This window comes from Papio anubis, chromosome 7, assembly GCF_008728515.1.
Source record: "Papio anubis isolate 15944 chromosome 7, Panubis1.0, whole genome shotgun sequence".
Taxonomy (NCBI): Eukaryota; Metazoa; Chordata; class Mammalia; order Primates; family Cercopithecidae; genus Papio; species Papio anubis.
Genome location: NC_044982.1, coordinates 124,952,305 through 124,976,128, shown reverse-complemented (window position 1 = coordinate 124,976,128; position 23,824 = coordinate 124,952,305). Strand labels below are relative to the sequence as shown.

The following is a 23,824-nucleotide window of genomic DNA, read 5'->3' as shown; positions in this document are numbered from 1 at the left end:
AGATAGGGTTTCTCTATGTTGCTTGGGTTGGTCTCCAACTCCTGGACTCAAGCAAACCTCCCTCCTCAGCCTCCTGAGAAGCCACTGTGCCCACCATGATTCTATCCTAGTATTTTATCTTTTTTGTTATTGCTGTGTAGAGGCATTTTCAACCGTTTAAACCCTCAAGACCAAATTATCTTTAAATTTTTTTAAAGAGAAGATATCCACCCAAGGTTTTTCGACATTGCGTCTTTGGCCTCCTTGACAAAAAAAGGGTAGAGTAAGTAAGGTTTAATTAACACTGAATTTTTTTAATGTGCAAAAGTCTAACTCTGCTTTTTAAAGCAAATAGAAGGAGTGACAATATGGCACCATTCCAATAATCAAACACCAATAAAAATGGCAGCAGTACAACAATTTAAGCAAATCTCAAATACAGCATACTTGTAATTAGAACACAATGCAATGACTAGATTTTAGCAAGAACAAGACACTTAATTTGGTAAAAGAAACCAAACAATGCATTATACTGAATACTAAGCTAAGTTACCATAATTAGTCTTACAAATTCTCAAATTTCACAACTACTTTTGAACATCTAAATTTAAGCCTAAATTTCTTAATTAAACGCCTGTTCAATAAAGCTAATCGGAACAAACACATTTATGTAAATTTACATTCTAGAATACCAGGGTAAACAAGGAGATGTTATTTAAAGATGAATGAGAAAGTTCTATTCTTTTTCATCATTTGTGTGATCAGGCTGCAAAGGACACTCTCTGTGGAAAGAAGAGAGAACATCAGTAGCCATCCAAGTATCAACTGTTTGAAAAAAATAGTTACAAACCTATACAAATCAGGAACACTAATTAATAGTGCAGTAGATCTGGTTAAATGACTAGAAGTGAAAGAAAATTAAACTTCATTAATTAACAAACACCTACAAATTTCAAGTATTAATGCAACAAAATTTTTAACAATTTATTTGCCTGTTAATTTTCAGAATCAGTGTTTCTCCTTTAGACTACGTTGTCGTTTTTATTTAAAAAGGGAATCTATTTATATAGAATATTATTTCAACATATTAAATGGATTGATAAACAATATAATCCTTCAGCAAGAACTTTGTGATAACAAAAAGTAAAAAAATTAACCAATCCACTTTAGCAGAGAAAACATATAGCAAGTTGTCATTTGACTATATATACTCTTTTGAACCATATGATTACATTAACTAATTAGGAAAAACCCCAGATTGGCCAGGCACAGTGACTACACCTATAATCCCAGCACTTTGGGAGGATGAGGCAGGAGGATTGCTTGAGCCCGAGAGTTTGAGACCAACCTGAGGAGGATGGCTTGAGCCCAAGAGTTTGAGACCAACCTGGGAAACTTAGTGACACCCCATCCCTACAAAAAATAAAAAATCAGGCCAGGGTCGGTGGCTAATGCCTGTAATCCCAGCACTTTGGGAGGCCAAGGTGGGTGGAACATCTGAGGTCAGGAGTTCGAGACCAGCCTAGCCAACATGGTGAAACCCCATCTCTACTAAAAATACCAAAATAGCCGGGCAGTGGTGGTGTGTGCCTGTAATCCCAGCTACTTGGGAGGCTAAGCCAGGAGAATCGCTTGAGTGTGGTGGGTGGAGGTTGAAGTGAGCTGAGACCGTGCCATTGCACTCCAGCCTTGAGGACAGAGCCCTGTCTAAAAAAAATTAGCTGGTCGTGGTGGCATATGCTTATAGTTCCAGCTACTCAGGAGGCTGAGGCAGGAGGATTACTTCAAGGTTGCAGTGAGCCATGATTGATTGTGCCACTGCACTCCAGCCTGGGAAACAGAGCAGGATTCTGTGTCAAAAAAAAAAAAAAAGAAGAAGAAGAAAAAAGAAAAACCCCAAAATTGTTAGAATAGAATAGTTGCAGCATTTGAAAAATAATTTACATTATCCCAAAGTCAGGCAGGGCACTATGGCTCATGCCTCTAATCTCAGCACTTTGGGAGGCTGAGGCGGGTGGATCACCTGAGGTCAGGAGTTCAAGACCAGCCTGGCCAAAATGGTGAAACCCATCTCTACTAAAAATACAAAAATTAGGCTGGGCGCGGTGTCTCAAGCCTGTAATCCCAGCACTTTGGGAGGCCGACGCGGGCAGATCACAAGGTCAGGCGATCAAGACCATCCTGGCTAACACGGTGAAACCCTATCTCTACTAAAAAAAAATACAAAAAAATTAGCCGGGCGTGGTGGTGGGTGCCTGTAGTCCCAGCTACTAGGGAAGCTGAGGCAGAATGGTGTGAACCGGAGAGGTGGAGCTTGCAGTGAGCCCAGATCTCGCCACTGCACTCCAGCCTGGGTGACAGAGCGGGATTCCATCTCAAAAAAAAAAAAAAAAAAAAAAAAGGTTATCGTTAATGGCTGGGGGCGGTGGCTCACGCCTGTAATCCTAGCACTTTGGAAGGCCAAGCAAGGCAGGTGGATCACCTGAGGTCAGGAGTCCGAGGCCAGCCTGGCCAACATAATGAAACCCCGTCTCTACTAAAAATACAAAAAAATTAGCTGGGCGGCCCGGTATGGCTCAGCCTGTAATCCCCAGCACTTTGGGGAGGCGAGGCCGGAGAGGCGGGGGATCCGCGGAATCAGGAGAATCGAGACCATCCTGGCTGACCACCCGGTGAAACCCGATCTCTACTAAAAATACAAAAACTTAGCGAGGGCAAGGTGGTGGGCGCCCTGTAGTCCCAACTTCACTTGGGAGGCTAGAGGCAAGAAGAATAAGTAAACCGGGTGAGGAGCTTGCAGTGAGCTGAGATCAGAGCCACTGCACTCCAGCCTGGGGCGACAGAGACTCCGTCTCAAAAAAAAAAAAAAAATTAGCTGGGCATGGTGGCACATGCCTGTAATTCCAGCTACTCAGGAGGCTGAGGCAGGAGAATCACTTGAACCCAGGAGGCAGACTCCAGCCTGGGCAACAAGAGCAAAAACTTTGTCTCAAAACAAAAACAAAAACAAAAAAAGATTATCATTAACTCGTTGTTAGATAACAAAGATATCTTCATTGTATTTTCCTGGAAATTAAATCAAATTAACAAATGAACATTATCATAACCCAGACTTCCTTTGTGCAAGGGCCTGATTTACTTTAAGCATCATAACTCTGTTAAAGGTTTAAGTAGATAGTCTTTCTTGATTCTGACTCTTACCCCACACAACTACTGGGAGTTTACCCTGCCTTTGGGGAAAAAATAAGGCCATGGGAATAACCATATTCCATAGAGAGTTTATATCATAAATCCTTTCTAATAAACTCATTTATTATTTCAATAAAGGGGTAATTACAATGCTCCTAAACAATGGCAAATCTAAGAACAGGACCTAAAGAAATAATATAAACCTCTATTACCTAGGTTTATGTCACAGATTTTATAATACCATGGATTAAAGTGCTTTATGAGAATATATGTGTAATCTCTTTTCATAGGGTGGAAAGGCTACAATATAGGTTTTATTCCTGTGATGACCAGTGTTATAGTCACATTTGGCTATGTTGCTAAATATTTTATTTACTTAATGTAAGTCACAAGTAATTCAAGAAGTCTGAAATATATTCTAAAGATAGTCTTGACTATTAGCTTGTTCCTATTGGAAAAAAGAACGAGGAAGAATGGTACCAGACATTGAGAGAGAACTAGAAGAAATTTATAGGATCAGGAAAGCAAGCTTATTAAAAAGCTTTATCCAAAATGTATCCCTTTGGGGCCAGGCATCATGGCTCAGCGTAATCCCAACACTTTGGGAGGCTGAGGTGGTAGGATTGCTTGAGCCCAGGAGTTCAGGTCCAGTGTAGGCAACATAGCAAGGCGTGGTCTCCACTAAAAATTTAAAATTAGCCAGGAGCAATGGCATGCATCTATAGTCCCAGCTGCTCAGGAGGCTGAAGTGGGAAGATTGCTTGAGTACAAGAAGTCAAGGCTGCAGCGAGCTATGATCCCACCACTGCACTCCAGGCTGGGTAACAGCAAAATCCTGTCTCTAAAAAAAAAAAAAAAAAAAAAAAAGGTATCCTTTTGGTTGTTGATTTTTATGGAAACCAGAAATCATGATAGTGATATAACAACAAAGCCTAAGATTTAGTTACTGTAAATAACTCACAACATGGATCATAGGCACTCAATTACCATTTACCAAATGAGCTTATGAACAGCAAAGAATAATTTCTTTTTTTTGAGATGGAGTCTTGCTTTGTTGCCCAGGCTGGAGTGCAGTGATGGCTCACTGCAACCTCTGCCTCCCAGGTTCAAGTGATTCTCCTATCTCAGCCTCCCCAGTAGCTAAGATCAGAGGCACGTGCCACCATACTCAGCTAACTTTTGTAATGAATAATTCTTAATATTTTATATGCTTTCATATGTCAAATACTTTGTTTTAGTTACTCGTTCAGCCATCTATTTTTATCTAGTTTGTATTCAAGGCAAATCCATTCCAAACACAATGTACAATCCAAAACAGATGTAACAGATATAGAACGTACAAATAAGAAGTAAAAGGGACTGTTCAGTCACACATACCATAGGTCAAGATCTGTTGGATCTGTTTGTTCCCTTAGTAGGTTTCTAAAGATGGCAAACATTGCCTTAAGACTTATTAAAGCTACTATGGCCATATGGGATACAGGAACAACTAAGCATCAGTGTGTGACCATGTGAACCAAAGATTTCATGGAGTGTCCTTTTTTTTTTTTTTTTTTTTTTGGTAGAAACACAGTCTGGTTCTGTCACCCAGGCTGGAGTTCAGTGGCACAATCACAACTCACTGCAGCCTTGAATGCCTGGGCTCAAGCAATCCTCCCACCTTAGCCTCCAAAGTAGTCAGGACTACATGTGTGCGCCACCATAGCCAGCTAATTTTTTTTTTCCTGTAGAGACATGGTCTCATTATGTTGCCCAAGCTGGTCTCGAACTGCTGGGCTCAAGCAATCCTCCCCCTTCAGCCTCCCAAAGTGCTAGGCATGCCTGGCCTCATGGAGTATGGATTTCTTTTTTTTTCTTGAGACAGATTCTCGCTCTGTTGCCCAGGCTGGAGTGCAATGGCATGATCTCAGCTCACTGCAACCTCCACCTCCCGAGTTCAAGCGATTCTCCTGCCTCAGCCTCTGAAGTAGCCAGGATTATGGGCACCTGCCACCAAGCCCAGCTAATTTTTGTATTTTAAGTAGAGACGGGGTTTCACCACATTGGCCAGGCTGGTCTCAAACTCCTGACCTCAGGTGATGCACCTGCCTTGGACTCTCAAAATGTTGGGATTACAGGCATGAGCCACCGCGCCCAGAATGGAGTGTCTATTCCTAAAAAGGCTTCTATACATCAAGACAGTTGTAAAAGTTTTACTTACAGGAATCAAGTCCACTTATGCTTAGGCCCAGGCTCTATCTAAAAATATTGACTATTATAGAAAGTGTCCCCAATGTAGCTAATCAGACTAATTTTTTTTAAAAACTATTTGCAGAAAGCACAAAAGCATTGTGAATTTAATGCAGACAAATTTCTGGTCTTCACTTTGCAAATACAGAACCAGATTTGTTATTTTGCTTATTTCATGGTTTTTTTTTTGAGATGGAGTCTCACTCTGTCACCCAGGCTAGAGTGCAGTGGCATGATCTGGGCTCATTGCAAGCTCCCCCTCCTGGGTTCACGCCATTCTCCTGGCTCAGCCTCCCGACTAGGTGGGACTACAGGTACCCGCCACCATGCCCGACTAATTTTTGCATTTTTAGTAGAGATGGGGTTTCACTGTGTTAGCCAGGATGGTCTTGATCTCCTGACTTCATGATCCGCCTGCCTCGGCCTTCCAAAGTGCTGGAATTACAGGTGTGAGCCACCGTGCCCAGTCTTTTCTTTTTTTTTTTTGAGATGAAGTCTCTGTTGCCCAGGCTAGGCTGGAGTGTAGTAGCACGATCTTGGCTTACTGCAACCTCTGCCTCCTGAGTTCAAGTGATTCTCCTGCTTCAGCCACCTGAGTAACTGGGATTACAGGCACTCACCACCATGCCCAGTTAATATTTGTATTTTTAGTAGAAATGGGGTTTCACCATGTTGGCCAGGTTGGTCTCAAACTCCTGACCTCAGGTTATCCGCCCGCCTCGGCCTCCCAAAGTACTGGGATTACAGGCGTGAACCACTGTGCCCAGCCCACAACTTAATTTAAAGATTAATCAAATATGCCTTCAAAACAGATCAATTTTTTTTTTAGACAGAGTCTCGCTGTGTCATCCAGGCTGGAGTGCAGTGGTGCAATCTTGGCTCACTCCACCTCCAGGGTTCATGTGATTCTTGTGCCTCAGCCTCCTGAGTAGCTGGGATTACAGGTGTGTGCCACGACATCCAGCTAATTTTTGTATTTGTAGTAGAGACCGAGTTTCACCATGTTCGCCAGGATGGTCTTGAATTCCTGGTCTCAAGTGATCCACCCACCTTGGCCTCCCAAAGTGCTGGGATTACAGGCATTAGCCACTGTGCCTGGCCCAGATCAACGTGGTTTTTTTTGTTGTTTTTGTTTTTTTTGAGACGGAGTCTCGCTCTGTCGCCCAGGCTGGAGTGCAGTGGCGTGATCTCGGCTCACTACAAGCTCCACCTCCCGGGTTCACGCCATTCTCCTGCCTCAGCCTCCCGAGTAGCTGGGACTATAGGCACCCGCCACCACGCCTGGCTAATTTTTTTTTGTATTTTTAGTAGAGACGGGGTTTCACCATGTTCGCCAGGATGGTCTCTATCTCCTGACCTCGTGATCTGCCCGCCTCAGCCTCCCAAAGTGCTGGGATTACAGGCGTGAGCCACCGCGCCTGGCCGGATCAACTTTTTTAACCCACCTTCTGCACAAAAAATGATCAATTTTTAAGTTGTAAAAATTATTCAACATGTACAAAGTCACGTCTTAATTTCAAGATTAATCAAATATGCCTTCAAAAGAGATCAAATTTTAACCCACCTCCTATACCAAAAAAAAATCAGTTAAGTTGTGAAAATTATTTGACATATACAAAGATAAAAAAGGCACTATTTTAAAATTAGTTGAAGTCAATGTACTTCTAATTTTTGGAATCCAGTTAAGTATGGTAACTAAAAAATCTGGCATTCTTGTTGAATTGGAATGGGTGATAGGAAATGCCTACTATTTAACTTTTAAGTGTATATGCAAGAATTAGTCATGCTTGGATTTGGAGTAGATTCCAGTCTATCATTACTCTGGCACATTTCAATTACCACATAGAAAGTCAAATGCAATGGCAAATCCAAAGCCCTAGACTAAAGAGTTAAGTGCCCTTGGCCGGGAGCGGTGGCTCACGCCTGTAATCCCAGCACTTTGGGAGGCCAAGGTGGGCGGATCATGAGGTCAGGAGATCGAGACCATCCTGGCCAACATGGTGAAATCCCGTCCCCACTAAAAATACAAAAATTAGCTGGGTGTGGTGGCGTGCACCTGTAATCCCAGTTACTCAAGAAAGGCACGAAAAACGCTTGAACCTAGGAGGCAGAGGTTGCAGTGAGCCAAGATGGCACCACTGTACTCCAGCCTGGGCGACAGAGTGAGACTCCATCTCAAAACAAACAAACAAAAGAAACAGAGTTAAGTGCCCAAGAGGAGTGAAAACTTAGCAATGTAAATCTAGAGCATATCAGCATTAAATTAGGATGGCTGAAACAATACAGAGAATATTTATAGTAACATCTGGTAGTTTCTTCCAATGTACATATATAATAAATAGAATCATGGAAGCTTTTTATATTACCTAATCATTTTACAGCCTTGCAGATTTAACAAACTAAAATGAAAACTGAATCTCCATTCCATAGTTCATCCTTCTTCTCTAGATGAAAGTGAAATTATTATTATCAAAAAAGAGGTTTTTTTTAAAGATAGAGTTTTAAGTGTCCATATTTCTTAAGCCACGCTTAATAATCTCTTTAACTAATTTTTGATGTTGTCTTTCTCCTCTGTCTTATACATGAAACTCCAACAGATTTAATATTGGCATTTATCATCTAGTCCAATCCTTCAGATGCTCTTTAAACCAGTCCAGTTTGAGACTCTCAAGCGTTTCTCTGTTAATAAAATAAGGAGTGAAATTAGTAGATTTGATGAAGACCTGGTTTTTTTCCTTGCCACACTGAACTTCTAGGCACCATTTGGATTCGGTTTTAGAGTATGAGTTGGAGAACTGTAGCTGTTTCTTGACCTGTCTCTTAATGGTAGAGATGTAGAAGGGCAAGCAAGACCACAAGGAGACTGGCTGTAGGCTGTAGGGCGCTGTTGGAGGGCTTTGTGGTCTCAGCTGCAGTAGCTTCCGGCGTGCTGGTTAAAGGAACAAATGAAGAAACCAGAACGGGTAGGAGCAGCGCCAGAAGCAGTAGACCCAGACTAAGCATGGCCACCATCCCCTTACCCATTTGGATCAGTGTGCCATGTGTCCAGCTTGCTGCTTAGTGTGCTGGAGGATGGGTGGCTCCTGGCTGGTGCAGGGGAGATAGCAAGTAGGGTTTTTTTTTTTTTTTTTTTTTTTTGAGACGGAGTCTCACTCTGTCATCCGGGCTGGAGTGCAGTGGCCGGATCTCAGCTCACTGCAAGCTCCGCCTCCCGGGTTCACGCCATTCTCCTGCCTCAGCCTCCCAAGTAGCTGGGACTACAGGCGCCCGCCACCTCGCCCAGCTAGTTTTTTGTATTTTTTTAGTAGAGACGGGGTTTCACCATGTTAGCCAGGATGGTATCGATCTCCTGACCTCGTGATCCGCCCGCCTCGGCCTCCCAAAGTGCTGGGATTACAGGCTTGAGCCACCGTGCCCGGCCGCAAGTAGGGTTTTATATTCAAGGGGCATCATAATGGCAGTGACATCACTCTCTTTCCTCCTACATCCAGGCAAATACTTTGTTTTGAAACAAAACATTTAAGTTGTTTAGAAAGCCTGGACCTGGCCGGGCGCGGTGGCTCACGCCTGTAATCCCAGCACTTTGGGAGGCCAAGGTGGGCGGATCACAAGGTCAGGAGATCGAGACCATCCTGGCTAACACAGTAAAATCCCACCTCTACTGAAAATACAAAAAATTAGCCAGGCGTGGTGGTGGGTGCCTGTAGTCCCAGCTACTCGGGAGGTTGAGGCAGGAGAATGGCATGAACCTGGGAGGTGGAGCTTGCAGTGAGTCGAGATCGTGCCACTGCACTCCAGCCTGGGTGACAGAGCGAGACTCCATCTCAAAAAACAAAACAAAAAAAAGAAAGTCTGGACCTTATTAATTACAAATCTATAAAAAGGCAGGCTTCGAATCTTTTTTTCCCAAGTAGCATGATTTTTCCCTTGTATTTTTTTTCTGTCTCATATGACCTTCAGAAATTTTTCTTGATTCTTAAAAGTGATGCATATTTGTTGTTAAAAGTTGTTAGCATACAGTATGAGAAGAGGTTTTTACCCAGAGATAAGCATTATTGATATGTGGTATATTTTCATATAGTACATATACATGTATTTACACAGTAAAGATTGTACTTTTGTATCCAGAATTTTGGGTTAACAATTATCGGAGCATTTTCCTGTCATTAAAAATGTAAAAGGTATGGTTTAATTAGCTTCTTAAAAAGTCTGTGGCTGGGCATGGTGGCTCATGCCTGTAATCCCAGCACTTTGGGAGGCTGAGGCGGGCAGATCATGAGGTCAGGAGATTGAGACAATCCTGGCTGACACAGTGAAACCCCGTCTCTACTAAAAATACAACAAAATTAGCTGTGTGTGGTGGCGGGCACCTGTAGTCCCAGCTACTCAGGAGGCTGAGGGAGGAGACTGGCGTGAACCTGGGAAGCAGAGGTTGCAGTGAGCCGAGATTGCACACTGCACTCCAGCCTGGGCAACAGAGCGAAACTCCGTCTCAAAAAAAATAAAAAATAAAAAAAGTTTGTACACTGGCCAGGTGTGGCAGTTTATGCCTGTAATCCCAGCACAGTGGGAGGCCAAGGCAAGCAGACTACCTGAGCTCAGGAGTTCAAGACCAGCCTAGGCAATCTGGTGAAACCTCATCTCTACCAAAAATACAAAAAATTAGCTGAACTCCATGGCACATGCCTGTAATTCCAGCTACTTGGAAGGCTGAGGTGGGAGAATCAATCGAACCCAGGAGGTGGAGGTTGAAGTGAGCGAAGATTGGGCCACTGCATTATCTCCTGGGTGACAGAGTGAGACCCTCATATCAGGAAAAAAAAAAAAAGGAAGAAAGAAAGAAAGGAATGAGATATTCATGAAATATAATGGATGAATGAAACTTGGAAACTTTTTTTTAAAGGTTGCACACCAAGTTTGGTGTGTATAGTTTTATCCCTACTTTTTGTTTTTCACTATTCTTATGTACTTACAGAGAAGTTGTAAAGACAATACACCATGGTATTAGTCTTGGTTGGTTCCAGATGATGGGGATTTCTATATTTTCCAACTTTTCCATATTGGTGATATTTTTTATTTTTATTTTACTTGATTTTTTTTTGAGATGGAGTCTCACTCTGTACCCTAGGCTGGAGTACAGTGGCACAATCTCAGCTCACTGCAACCAACACCTCTCAGGTTCAAGCAATTCTCCTGCCTCAGCCTCCTGAGTAGCTGAGATTACAAGCATGCCCGGCTAATTTTTTGTATTTTTAGTAGAGACGGGGTTTCACCATGTTGCAAGATGGTCTTGACCTCCTGATCTCGTGATCTGCCCGCCTCGGACTCTCAAAGTGCTAGGATTACAGGGGTGAGCCACCGCGCCCGGCCTATTTCTATTTTTATTTTTGACACAGGGTGTCACTTTGTCACCCATGCTGGAGTACGGTGGTGGGAGCTCGGTTCACCGCAAACTTCATCTCCCAGGGTCAAGCGATTCTCCCACCTCAGCCTCCCGAGTGGCTGGGATTATAGGCGGCGCCACCACCCTCTTGGTAGAGAAGGGGTCTCACCATGTTGCCCAGGCTGGTCTGGAACTCCTGAGCTCAAGCAATCTGCCCACTGTAGCCTCCCAAAGTACTAGGATTACAGGCATGAGCCACCGCACCCAGCCTGGTTATATATTTCTTGTGGAAGTTGAACTGGTAGTTTTTTAAAGGGCAGGATTAATGGAATTCAAGCTAGATAAGCCAACATGGAAATTGCCTTGTAAGAAAAGCCTAAAGGAAAAAGACAGTAAAACTTAAAGACTCAATACACTAAGTTCATGGTTAATGACATAGCACTTATGTGAATGGGAAATGATCCTCTTTGAGAGATTGGGAAGAGTAAAAAGAATACTTTTTACTAATGTTTGAAATTTGGTGGCTGGGTGCAGTGGTTCACGCCTGTAATCCTGTAATTTGGGAGGCTAAGGTGGGTAGATCACAAAGTCAAGAGTTCAAGACCAGCCTGGCCAACAAGGTGAAACCCCGTCTCTACTAAAAATACGAAAATTAGCTGGGCATGGTGGCACATGCTTGTAATCCCAGCTACTTGGGAGGCTGAGGCAGGAAAATTGCTTGAACCCGGGAGACGGAGGTTGCAGTGAGCTGAGATAGCACCACTGCCCTCCAGCCTGGGCAACAGAGCAAGACAGTCTCAGAAAAAAAAAAAGAAATTTGGGAGTGAGTTATAAGAAATTAGTAGAAGTTTTAAAGAACTTTTTTTGCATTTTCTTATCAGCTTGAAGAGAAAATTGACTCAATATCCTATATGTCCCTTACTTTCAAGAAGATAAATATTTTATTTATTTATTTATTTATTTTTATTTATTTTTTTGAGACAGAGTCTCACTTTGTACCCCAGGCTGGAGTGCAGTGGCGCGAAAATGAGATACATGTGCAGAACATGCAGTTTTGTTACATAGGTTTATGTGTGCATGGTGGTTTGCTGCACCAAGCAATTCTTTTGTTTCAGCCTCCTGAGTAGCTGGGACCAGAGGTGTGCACCATCACACCCAGCTAATTTTGTACTTTTAGTAGAGACAGGGTTTCCCCATGTTGGCCAGGCTGGTCTCAAACTCCTGGCCTCAAGTGATCCTTCCGCCTCAGCCTCCCAAAGTGCTGGGATTACAGGCGTGAGATAAATATTTTCTTTATATTCCAGAATGTAACAACTTACTTTCTCTTTGCTTTTCCTAAGCCACTGCTTCCTGCCTCTTCAGGAATCTGATTCTCTTTTTCAGAATCTTTAGAGGACAACCTAAAGAATTCTCCAATTCCTTTTTGCCACTTGGGAGTTGGACGCACGCAAACGGGATTCCCTCCTGCATATTTATTTTCAGCTGTAAAATATAAACAGATGGAACTAGATAAGTGCTAAGAATACAATCGCCATTCCTTAAACAACTTAATTCCTTCTTTAAGATCAAATTCTCAAAGGTATCAAATAATCTTTATTTAAGATATACAACTGAAAGAATTAGAAAATGTGACACAATAAAGCTGTATTCAACCAATAAACTCTGTGATGGTTATCTTAGCAAAAACAGTAGTAACAGAATTTTTACAACTGAAAAATATTTTTATATTTTGTCCACAAGCAGAGCTATTCAAATACTCTTGCCAGGCTCAGGGGCTCATGCCTGTAATCCCAGCACTTTGGGAGGCTGAGGAGGGTGGATCACAAAGTCAGGAGTTCGAGACCAACCTGGTCAACATGGTGAAACCCCATCTCTACTAAAAATACAAAAATTAGCTGGGTGTGGTGGCACGTGCCTGTATTCCCAGCTACTCGGAAGGCTGAGGCAGGAGAGTCACTTGAACCAGGGAGTCGGAGATTACAGTGAGCCAAGACCACACCACTGCACACCCCAGTCTGGCAACAGAGCGAGACTCTATCTCAAAATATATATATATATATTCTTAAATGTACTGACATACTGAAGTTTGACACACTTTTTCCTAAGATAGGACCATGTAGTATAAAGTGCTAACATTTTACTTTCTAAGGTCATTTAGTTAAAGCACGTATAAGAGGCATTGTGAAAGTCTCCACAAAAGTAGATTCCATTTTTCAAAGCACCTGGCTCCTTTTCAATTCATAAGAGAAATCCAATTCCTGGTGGTTTTCTTTTTTTCTTTTTTTTTTTCTTTTATTACGGAGTCTAGCTCTGTTGCCTAGGCTGGAGTGCAGTGGCACAATCTCAGCTTACTGTAACCTCTGCCTCCCGAGTTCAAGCGATTCTCCTGCCTCAGTGTCCCGAGTAGCTGAGATTACAGGCACCCGCCACCACGTCCAGCTAATTTTTTTTTTTTTGGAGATGGAGTCTCGCTCTGTTGCCCAGGCTGGAGTGCAGTGGCATGATCTCAGCTCACTGCAAGCTCCGCCTCCCGGCTTCACAACATTCTCCTGCCTCAGCCTTCCTAGCAGTTGGGACTACAGGCGCATGCCACTATGCCTGGCTAATTTTTTTATTTTTAGTAGAGACAGGGTTTCACCGTTCTAGCCAGGATGGTCTTGATCTTCTGACCTCGTGATCCGCCCACCTTGGCCTCCCAAAGTGCCGGGATTACAAGCATAAGCCACCCCGCCCAGCCAATTCCTGGTTATTTTTAAACAGTAATATAAGGAGAAATTAAGGGAAAATTTTTGCCTTTTTATAAAGTAATGACCAGGAACAAATTATTCAGTTACTACAAATCTTTTGCTTTAAGCTAAAACATTTGCTTTAACAACTCTAGTTGTTAAAGAACACTTACAAAAGTTGTTTCCATATAGACTCTGAAGTTATAGTGTTTGTACTTATTTATTTATTTACATTTATAAAAATAGCAATGGGATTTTGCCATGTTGCCCAGGTTGGTCTGAAACTCCTGGCTGAGGCAACCCTCCTGCCTTGGCCTCCAAAAGAAGGAATGGTATATAAAAGACAGTGATCTTTTGGTTCACAATTTTCCCAAAGGATCCTTACAGGAATGCTTTTACTACTAGAAAACATACAGCAGCAGCTGGGCGCGGTGGCTCACGCCTGTACTCCCAGCAATTTGTGAGGCCGAGGCAGTCGGATCATGAGGTCAGGCACTAGAGAGCAGCCTGGTCAACAAGGTGAAACCCTGTCTCCACTAAAGATACAAAAATTAGCCGGGTGTGGTGGTGCATGCCTGTAATTCCAGCTACTCAGGAGGCTGAGGCAGAAGAATTGCTTGAACCTGGGAGGCGGAGGTTGCAATGAGCCGAGATCACACCACTGCACTCCAGCCTTGGTGACAGAGCGAGACTGTCTCAAAAAACAAAAACAAAAAAAAATGTACAGCAGCAACAGATTCAAACCCAACTCCACTGATTTAGTTGTGTGACCTTTATCAAGTTATATAAACCGAGATTAAATTTCCTTATCTTTAAAATAAGGATATTACCCATTTCATACATTCAATTATTGGGATTAAAAATAGAGATTTATTCAACATATATTCAGTAAGGGCCTATTCAGTCGGCTCTGGTGATTCAGTAGTGGACCAGACAATGGGATGTGACTCTAATGAAATTTCGTCAGGCCAGGCACGGTGGCTCATGCCTGTGATCCCAGCACTTTGGTAGGCTGAGGCGGGAGGATTGCTTCAGCCCAGGAGTTCGAGACAAGCCTGGGCAACATGATGAAACCCCGTCTCTACAAAAAACACAAAAATTAGGCGGGCGTGTGGTGGCATGTGCCTGCAGTCCAGCTACTTGGGAGGAGCCTGAAGTGGGAGGATCATTTGAGCCCTGGGGTCAAAGCTGCAGTATGGTGTGATTGCACCACTGCACTCAAGCCTGGGCAACGGAGTGAGACCCTGTCTCAAAAAAAAAAAAAAGAAAAAGAAAAAAGAAAAAGAAACTTAGTCTAGTGGTACAGGGTATAAGTTACTCTCAAACAATTCATCAACTTTTATTTCCTTTTATCTGAAGAGATCAAAGTAGTAAATGTTTTCTAATGAAATGTTTCGAATAGGGAGAAATTTGAATTGACTTAAAAACCCATGAAGTCCTAAACAGTGTTCCCCTTTACGTTCTTAACTAAATCTTGTAGCGTTAATCTCCCTGTCTGCCAAACTTCCTACTGAAAGGAATGAGGCACCAGATGGCAGGGCATTTTCTCATCTTCCATGCACAGAAGGACCAGCGTGAAACTATTTCCCTTGCCGGGTTTCACTCCTACTCTCCCAAAGACAGTATTAGGAGCTGCAAAGTTGGAGAAAACCCACAGACATTACATTTGGAAAAAAAAAAAAAAAAGAGTAAGGAAGAAAGGAAAAATAAGCAAACAAAAACATTTTTATTAAAGTTTAGTAGACATTGCAATGAGCACTCAGCACTGTCAATGATTGTCCAAACCCTTAATCTAATAAGGAGGCTTTTAAATAGCCTCTGACAGTATTTAAATAACCTCTGTCAATATTAAGAAAAATAATAGCCAGGAGTGGTGACTTATGTCTGTGGTCCCAGCACTTTGGGAAGCTGAGGCAGGCAGATCATGAGGTCAGGAGTTTGAGATCAGTCTGGCCAACATAGTGAAACCCCGTATCTACTAAAACTACAAAAAAATTAGCCAGGTGTGGTGGTGTGCACCTGTAATCCCAGCCACTCGGGAGGCTGAGGCAGGAGAAGCGTGTGAACCCAAGAGGCGGAGGTTGCAGTGAACCAAGTACACACCATTACACTCAAGCCTGGGTAACAGTGCAAGACTGTCTCAAAAAAAATAAAAAAGAAAAAGAAAAATATTAAACCAAAAAAGAAAAATTGATAGGATGGCCACGGTGGCTCACACCTGTAATCCCAGTAGGAGGATTGTTTGAGCCCAGGAGTTTGAGACCAGCTTAGGCAACATAGTGAGACCCCTGTCTCTACAAAAAAATAGAAAAAAAAAAGCCTGGCGTGTTGGCATGCACCTGTAGTCCCAGCTACTTGGGAGGCTGAGGTGGGAGGATTGCTTAAGCCCCATAAGTGGAGGCTGCAGTGAGTAGTGATTGCACCACTGCACTCCAACCTGAGCAACAAAGTGAGATCCTGTCTAAAAAAAGAAAAGAAAAGAAAAATAGGCTTGATGATAAGTTGTGCTGGTCCTTAATTCCAAGGCTCGAGATTCTCTTCCATGAGACCCCCCTCACCTCTACCCTAGCCAGCCAAAAGGCCCAGCCTCTCTCATTATATCACAGGGCGAGGAAGAAATTCGGGCGTAAGTACCTCAAGAAAAAGTAATTCATGGCAAGCCAGGGGCTTGCAGGTGCCAGGCCTGATCCCCTAATTTTAGGAGGGCTCTTCTTACCTTTCCTCGATGAAACTGGTGTCGAATTAGTGGCAGAGGTGGAAGAACCAAGCACCTTCCTAGGGGCTCGAGCAGCCACCACTGTGAAGAGAGGCAAAAGAGGGTATTCAGAAGGGGCAAGAGGGTTTGGATACCGAGTCCTGGACCCAGCGGCTTGGAGAGGAGAGCCTGGCGATCCAGAACAGCAGGATAACCTTACCCTGCCCCTGCGACTTCATCTTCAAGGTAAAGGGGCCGGCCGGCTGCTCCCTGGCTAGCTAGATGAGTTTGGCGCACAGGGCCCAGGGGGACCTCTGGCGTCTGTCGCCCGCGGCCGGGCTGCCGGGAGGACCCCCGCCCTCCAGTACCACACTCGATTGCCTCACCTTTTCTGTAAGTGCCTGGAACACTGTCTGCTTTAGTCCGCACCATGTTCAAACAAGACGAGACAAGATGAGAGAACCAACTGACTTCCCAGCCGACCGACGGTGTTTCACTGGACAAGGACCCGAAAACTAATCTCCCGCCACAGTTTATATTGGTCTCTTTCCCGCGCGCTCCAAGGACTCTCCGGAGCCACGGCTCCCATTGGTTCCGCGCCGTTCCCCCAGAACCAATTGCCAATGCCCAATGGTGACAGCGGCGAGGCTTCTTGCAGCGCGGATCCGTCCATCAACACGCAAAGTCCTAGGATTCGTAGGCGCCCCAGGTGGGAGGTACCAGGACTCCAGGGGTACCCGATAAGTGGGTGCTAAGTTTCTGAACTAGAGAAATGAGCCTGCTTAGAAAAGAAAACCCAGCAAAGACAGCGAATTACAAACTATCTTCAAAAGTTACTATAGCCTTAAGTCCATAATGATTGACTCCAGAATGTGAAACCTGAAATTAAGCGGACTTCTTGATGCAAATCAAAATAAAAAGAACTTGATAACTTTCCTTTAGTACCCCAGGCATGAACTCTTTGTACAGCATCCGTACTAAAACAATTCTATGGAATGGGGAAAAGGAAGCTAATGCAGCTTATTTACAAGGGTTTTTAAAAATGTCTTTAGGATGATGTGAGACTAAACAAAAACTAGGGGGACTGTATGTACATACACACATAAAAAGAAACTAATAAAACGTCTTCCTGAGAACTGAATGGTCTCAGAGCTCCTAAATAATCTGCCAAATCTGCCGGGCGCGGATACTCATGGCTGTAATCCCAGCACTTTGGGAGGCCAAGGCAGGCAGATCGCTTGACCCCAGGAGTTCGAGACCAGCCTGGCCAACATGGTGAAACCCGTCTCTACAAAAAAATATACAAAAATTAGCCGGGTGCAGTGGCATGTTCCTGTAATCCCAGCTACTCGGGAGGCTGAGGTGGGAGGATGGCTTGAGTCCAGGAGATGGGAGATTGCTAGTGCCTAGGAGGCAGAGGTTGCAGTGAGTCATAATCGCACCACTACACTCCAGCCTGGGCGACAGAGTGAGATCCTGTCTCAAAGAGAAGAGGAGAGGAGAGGAGAGGGGAGGCGGGGAGGAGGGGAGGAGGGGAGAAGGGGAGGAGGAGAGGAGGAGAGGAGGAGGAGGAGAAGAGGAGAAGAGAAAAGAGAAAAGGGAAGAGAAGAGAAAAGAAAAACTCTGCCAAATGTGGTAAGACCACATCCCTGGCACACAGTGAGCATAACTCTAGGATAAGTGGTCATAATTTTTTTCTATCTTTATGCTTACCTTCTAATTACTCACAACACCCCTGGGGAGTGATTTTCACTTTCTAAATACTATACATATGAATCGGTCAGGCGTGGTGGCTCACGCCTGTAATCTTAGCACTTTGGGAGGCCAAGGAGGGCAGATTGCCTGAGCTCAGGAGTTCGAGATCAGCCTGGGCAACATGGTGAAACCCTATCTCTACTAGAAAAAAAAAAAAAAAAATTAGCCGGGAGTGGCGGTGTGTGCCTGTAGTCCCAGCTACTCGGGAGGCTGAGGCAGGAGAATTTCTTGAACCCGGGAGGCGCAGATTGCGGTGAGCCAAGATGGCGCCACTGCACTCCAGCCTGGGTGACAGGGCCAGACTCTGTCTCTAAAAACAACAACAAAAAACAGGATCAGATGAACTTGCCTTGGGATGTATTCTGTTAAATGTCCACTTGAAAGGCTACCCTAAGGCCCGGCGCGGTGGCTCAAGCCTGTAATCCCACCACTTTGGGAGGCCGAGACGGGCGGATCACGAGGTCAGGAGATCGAGACCATCCTGGCTAACACGGTGAAACCCCGTCTCTACTAAAAAATACAAAAAAAACTTAGCCGGGTGAGGTGGCAGGCGCCTGTAGTCCCAGCTACTCGGGAGGCTGAGGCAGGAGAATGGCGTGAACCCGGGAGGCGGAGCTTGCAGTGAGCTGAGATCCGGCCACTGCACTCCAGCCTGGGTGACAGAGCGAGACTCCGTCTCAAAAAAAAAAAAAAAAAAAGAAAGGCTACCCTAGAAGTGTAATCACAGCATTAATTCTCTCCAATGAATTGCTTGAATTTAAAACAAAATTAGGCTACTCACTACTTTAACAGAATCAACAACTGCATTCTATTACACAGATTTAAAGAATCTAGGCAACAGGTTAAATTAACACAATAATAGAAAATGTATTGGCAATTACCTGTAGCTTTGTCTTAACCTTGGAGTCTAAAGTTACAGCCAAATCAACCGGAAAAATCCACAAGACCCAGGGCATTCCTTTGTTTTTTGTCCTCATGCCCTATCTCACTGCACAGTGGTTTTTTTTGTTGTTGTTGTTGTTTGTTTGTTTTTTTGAGATGGAGTCTCGCTTCTTTGCCCAAGTTGGAATGCAGTGGCGCATTCTCGGCTCACTGCAATCTCCGCCTCCTGGGTTCAAGCAATTCTCCCGCCTCAGCCTCCCACGTAGCTGGGATTACAAGCATGTCCCAGCACACTCGGCTAATTTTTGCATTTTCAGTAGAGACAGGGTTTCACCATGTTGGCCAGGCTGGTCTTGAATTCCTGACCTCAAGTGATCCGCCTGCCTCAGTCTCCCAAAGTGCTGGGATTACAGATATAAGCCACCACACCCAGCCAGCACAGTGGTTCTTAAATGCTATTATTTCCTTTTCAGTTTAAGTGGCTTCTACATAGGTCTGAATTAGTTAATTTGAACTCATATTCCAGATTCCTGCAGAAGGAATCTGATAGTCTTTTCTCCTTGCCCACTTGCCAAGTAAGTTGCCAGAAAGAGTATCAAATATACATTTCCACCCAGGGGCAGTCTACATATTACTATAGTTGTGTGTTTGTTTTTGTTTGCATGTTTGTCTTTTTAATACCAATGATGATAATGAAGAATGCATGTTAGAGAAAAAAGAAAAAAGTACTGATGCCTAGTAAAAGTTCTTCACTGAAATGTGTGCTTTGCAGAAGCAATTAAACACAATTTTTATAAGGAAATAAAACACAGAGAGTGGTGTGGAGTCAACCTAAAAATTTCAAAGGTCTAGGGCATTAAGAAAAGTTACAGTATGTATGAATACAATTTCTGCCTAAATTTATTTATTTTATTTATTTATTTTGAGACAGAATAAATAAATTTTACTCTGTCATCCAGGCTGGAATGCGGTGGCACGATCTCAGCTCACTGCAACCTCTGTCTCCCGGTTCAAGCAATTCTCATGCCTCAGCTGCCCACGTAGCTGGGATTACAGGTATGTGCCACCACATCCAGCTAATTTTTGTATTTTTAGTAGAGACAGGGTTTCACCATGGTGGCCAGGCTGGTTTCAAACTCCTGACCTCAGGTGATCTGCCCACCTTGGCCTCCCAAAGTGCTGGGATTACAGGTGTGAGCCACTACAACTGGCATGCCTACATTTATACCAAAGAAAATCTTGGCCGGCGCGGTGGCTCATGCCTATAATCCCAGCACTTTTGGAGGCTACGGCAAGCGGATCAACTGAGGTCAGGAGTTCAAGACCAGCCTGGCCAAAATGGTGAAAACCCATCTGTACAAAAATACAAAAATTAGCCAGGCATGATGGCAGGTGCCTGAAATCCCAGCTACTTGGGAGGCTGAGGCAGGAGAATTGCCTGAACCTGGGAGGTGGAGGTCGCAGTGATCCCAGATCATGCCATTGTACCCCAGCCTGGGTGACTGAGCAAGACTCTGTCTCAAAAAAAAAAAGGAAGAAAAGAAAATAAATCTTTAAGTCATGCTAAATGGGTGTGCTTGCATTGCTCAGGCAGAAATGTAATTTAACAAACGATAGTAATAGTAAATTGCATTATAATATGCAATAGTAAATTACATTAAAACATATGACTTATGAGAAAAGAATGCCTTTTTTTTTTTCTTTTTTTGGAGACAAGGTCTCACTCTGTCACGCAGGCTAGAGTGCAGTGGTGTGATCACAGTTTACCGCAGCCTCGCCTCCTGAGCTCAGGTGATCCACTCCCAAGTAGCTGGGAACACAGGCGCTTGCCACCACACCTAGCTAATTTTTAGATTTTTTTGTAGAGACAGGGTCTCCCGATGTTGCCCAGGCTGGTCTTGAACTTCTGAGCTCAACCAATCTTCCCACCTCGGCCTCCCAAAATGCTGAGATTACAGGTGTGGGCCATGGTACCCAGCCACCTATGTTATTCTGGAGGACATACTCATCATAACATGTATGACATACTAAATTTCTATTATACGAAAAAAATTTAAGTCATAGTCTCTGCCTTCAAGCACTTAATGTTTTAGTTATGGAGACTGTTATGGTTAATTTTATTTTTTATTTTTTATTTTTTATTTTATTTTATTTTTTTTGAGACGGAGTCTCGCTCTGTAGCCCAGGCTGGAGTGCAGTGACCGGATCTCAGCTCACTGCAAGCTCCGCCTCCCGGGTTCACGCCATTCTCCGGCCTCAGCCTCCCAAGTAGCTGGGACTACAGGTGCCCGCCACCTCGCCCGGCTAGTTTTTTTTTTTTTTTGTATTTCTTAGTAGAGACGGGGTTTCACCGTGTTAGCCAGGATGGTCTCGATCTCCTGACCTTGTGATCCGCCCATCTCGGCCTCCCAAAGTGCTGGGATTACAGGCTTGAGCCACCGCGCCCGGCCTGTTATGGTTAATTTTAGGTGTCAACTTGGCCAGATTAAGAAATACCTAGAGGGTCTGTAATCCCAGCACTTTGGGAGGCTGAGGTGAGAGGATCACCTAAGGTCCGGAGTTTAAGACCAGCCTGACCAACATGGAGAAAAACCGTCTCTACTAAAAATACAAAATTACCCTGGTGTGGTGGCGCATGGCTATAATCCCAGCTACTCGGGAAGCTAAGGCAGGAAAATCACTTGAACCCGGGAGGCAGAGGTTGTGGTGAGCTAAGATTGCACCATTGCACTCCAGCCTGGGCAACGAGAGGAAACTCAGTCTCAAAAAAAAAAAAAAAAAAAAAAGAAAAAAAGAAAAAGAAAAAGAAATACCTAGATAACTTGTAAAGCATTACTTCTGGGTGCCTTTGAGGGTGTTTCCAAAGGAGACTGGCATGTGAGTCAGTGGACTGAGCGGGGCAGATTTGCTCTCAATGTGAGTGGGCACTATCCAATTGACCGAGGACCCAGAACAAAAAAGGTGAGAAAAAATATTTCTTTCCTTCTGGAGCTGAGACACTCTTCTCCTTCTGCTCTCAGACATCAGAACTCCAGGCCCTCTGCCTTGAGACTTGAAGATTTCACAACTTAGACTGAACCAGCTACCAGCATTCCAGGGTCTCCAGCTTGCAGATGGCCTGTCATGGGACTTTTCAGTCTCTATAATTTTCTGAGCCAATTCCCTGATCTGTATCTATAACTATCTGTTATCTATCCTATTGGTTCTGTCTCTCTGGAGAACCCTGACAAAGGGACTGAATAAATAAACAGGTAAATAACTTTGATACCTTATAATTATTATTAAATGTAGTGAAGTTTTACAAAGAAACAAAACTTCTACCCACAATTAATAAACATTCACAGAGTATTTTGTCTTTTTCTTTTTTTTTTTTTAATTATACTTTAAGTTCTAGGGTACATGTGCATAACGTGCAGGTTTGTTACATATGTATACTTGTGCCGTGTTGGTGTGCTGCACCCATCAACTCGTCAGCACCCATCAACTCGTCATTTACATCAGGTATAACTCCCAATGCCATCCCTCCCCCCTTCCCCCTATTTTGTCTTTTTCTTAAAAAAAAAAAAAAACCTGGAAAATCATATGCTTTCCAAATTAATGATATCTATGACAATCTAAATGGAATGTAAATCAATACACTTAGGAGGTTTTGTTTTGTTTTGTTTTGTTTTTGTAACAAGGCCTTGCTCTGTCGCCCAGCCTGGAGTGCAGTGGTGCAATCAGGGCTCATTCCAAGCTTGACCTTCCGGGCCCAAGTGATCCTCCCACCTCAGCCTTCCAAGTAGCTGAGACCACAGGCATGTGCCACCACACCAGGCTTTTTTTTTTTTTTTTTTTCATTTTTATAGAGCTGGGGATTCTCCTTATGTTGCCCAGAATGGTCCGGAACTCCTGGGCTCAAGTGATCCTCTTGCCTCTGATTCCCAAAGTGCTGACATTACAGGCGTGAGCCACTGCGCCCAGTGTGCGTGTGTGTGTGTGTGTGTGTCTCTGCGTGCGCTTGAGTGATCCTCCTGCCTCGGCCTCCCAAAGCGCTGGGATTACAGGCATGAGACACTGCGCCCGGCCAGTACACTTACGATTTTAATTATAATATTTACGCGAATGAAAACACTAGCAAAAAGGTAAAACAGCTGCCAATTTAATGCGACCACTTAGTCTAAACAGGCTAGTAGAAATGAAGAACTTTTAACCTGTAAATGCAACAAAAAGCCAGAAATGAATGGGAAGACATGTCCAGAAAAGTTTGGCTAAATTTTCCCCAGTCCATTGTCTTAACAGGTTAGGGAATTGCAGACGGCACTTAAATATGGTAATTCTGGGTTGAGAACTCGTGTGGAAAGTCCTCAAAGCCAAATTCCAACTCCTGTTTTACTGTTTTATCCCCTCGAGCCATGGAAAATAAAAGGCTCAAAAAATAAAACAGAAGTTTTAGCGGTGTGAATCTAGTAGTCGACTATAGGGGGTATTAAAAATAAGCACTCCATCCTGGCTAACACGGTGAAACCCTGTCTCTACTAAAAATACAAAAAAATTAGCTGGGCGTGGTGGAGGGTGCCTGTAGTCTCAGCTACTTGGGAGGCTGAGGCAGGAGAATGGCGTGAACCCGGGAGGCTGAGCTTGCAGTGAGCCAAGATCATGCCACTGCACTCAAGCCTGGGCGACAGTGCGAGACTCCGTCTCAAAAATAAATAAATAAATAAAAATAAAAATAAATTAAACCACCACCAGAGCAAAAACTTACAGCGCTTACAATACCTTCCACGTGCTGTTTTATTTTACATAAAACCATGACGATTAAAAAGCTGGTCTCTCAGTTTTCCGGGTATTGGTTTGTTTCCCCCCTAAACTGTCGTTTTTATAGGCACTTGCACTGTCTTCTCAGCAGAAGTGCCAATGGCCTTCCTCGAGTCCTAGTTTAGCGATAGCAAGAATCACGCACTGACAGAGCTCGACTCGGGTGGGTACAAGGAAGTAGACAAGGAA

The 23,824-nt window shown here is 43.8% G+C and overlaps 2 protein-coding genes across 6 annotated transcripts in view; one reads left to right on the top strand and one right to left on the bottom strand.

Moving 5' to 3' along the window:
- Positions 1–267: 267 nt before the first annotated feature.
- PCLAF (PCNA clamp associated factor) lies at positions 268–23,733 on the bottom strand. 5 transcript variants are annotated; one of them, XR_004185423.1, is made up of 6 exons: positions 23,583–23,733; positions 16,588–16,979; positions 16,223–16,303; positions 12,100–12,262; positions 7,764–8,326; positions 652–761 (listed from the first exon to the last, which is right to left on the bottom strand). XR_004185423.1 is itself a non-coding variant. In XM_031669237.1 (4 exons), the coding sequence occupies exons 1-4, from the start codon at positions 16,631–16,633 to the stop codon at positions 716–718; spliced, it is 336 nt and encodes a 111-aa protein (XP_031525097.1). In that variant the 5' UTR covers positions 16,634–17,157; the 3' UTR covers positions 268–715. The 5 variants fall into 5 exon arrangements, 2 of the variants coding, with proteins under 2 accessions (XP_031525097.1, XP_031525098.1); XR_004185422.1 differs by having other exon boundaries at positions 23,597–23,733; XR_004185424.1 differs by lacking the exon at positions 23,583–23,733 and having other exon boundaries at positions 7,764–8,076; positions 16,588–17,368.
- TRIP4 (thyroid hormone receptor interactor 4) overlaps positions 17,818–23,824 on the top strand; it is a 76,163-nt gene continuing 70,156 nt past the window's right edge. Inside the window, exon 1 of the mRNA XM_031669236.1 lies at positions 17,818–17,836. Coding sequence (XP_031525096.1) covers positions 17,832–17,836 — 5 coding nt within the window. The 5' untranslated portion in view covers positions 17,818–17,831. The remainder of the gene's footprint in view (positions 17,837–23,824) is intronic.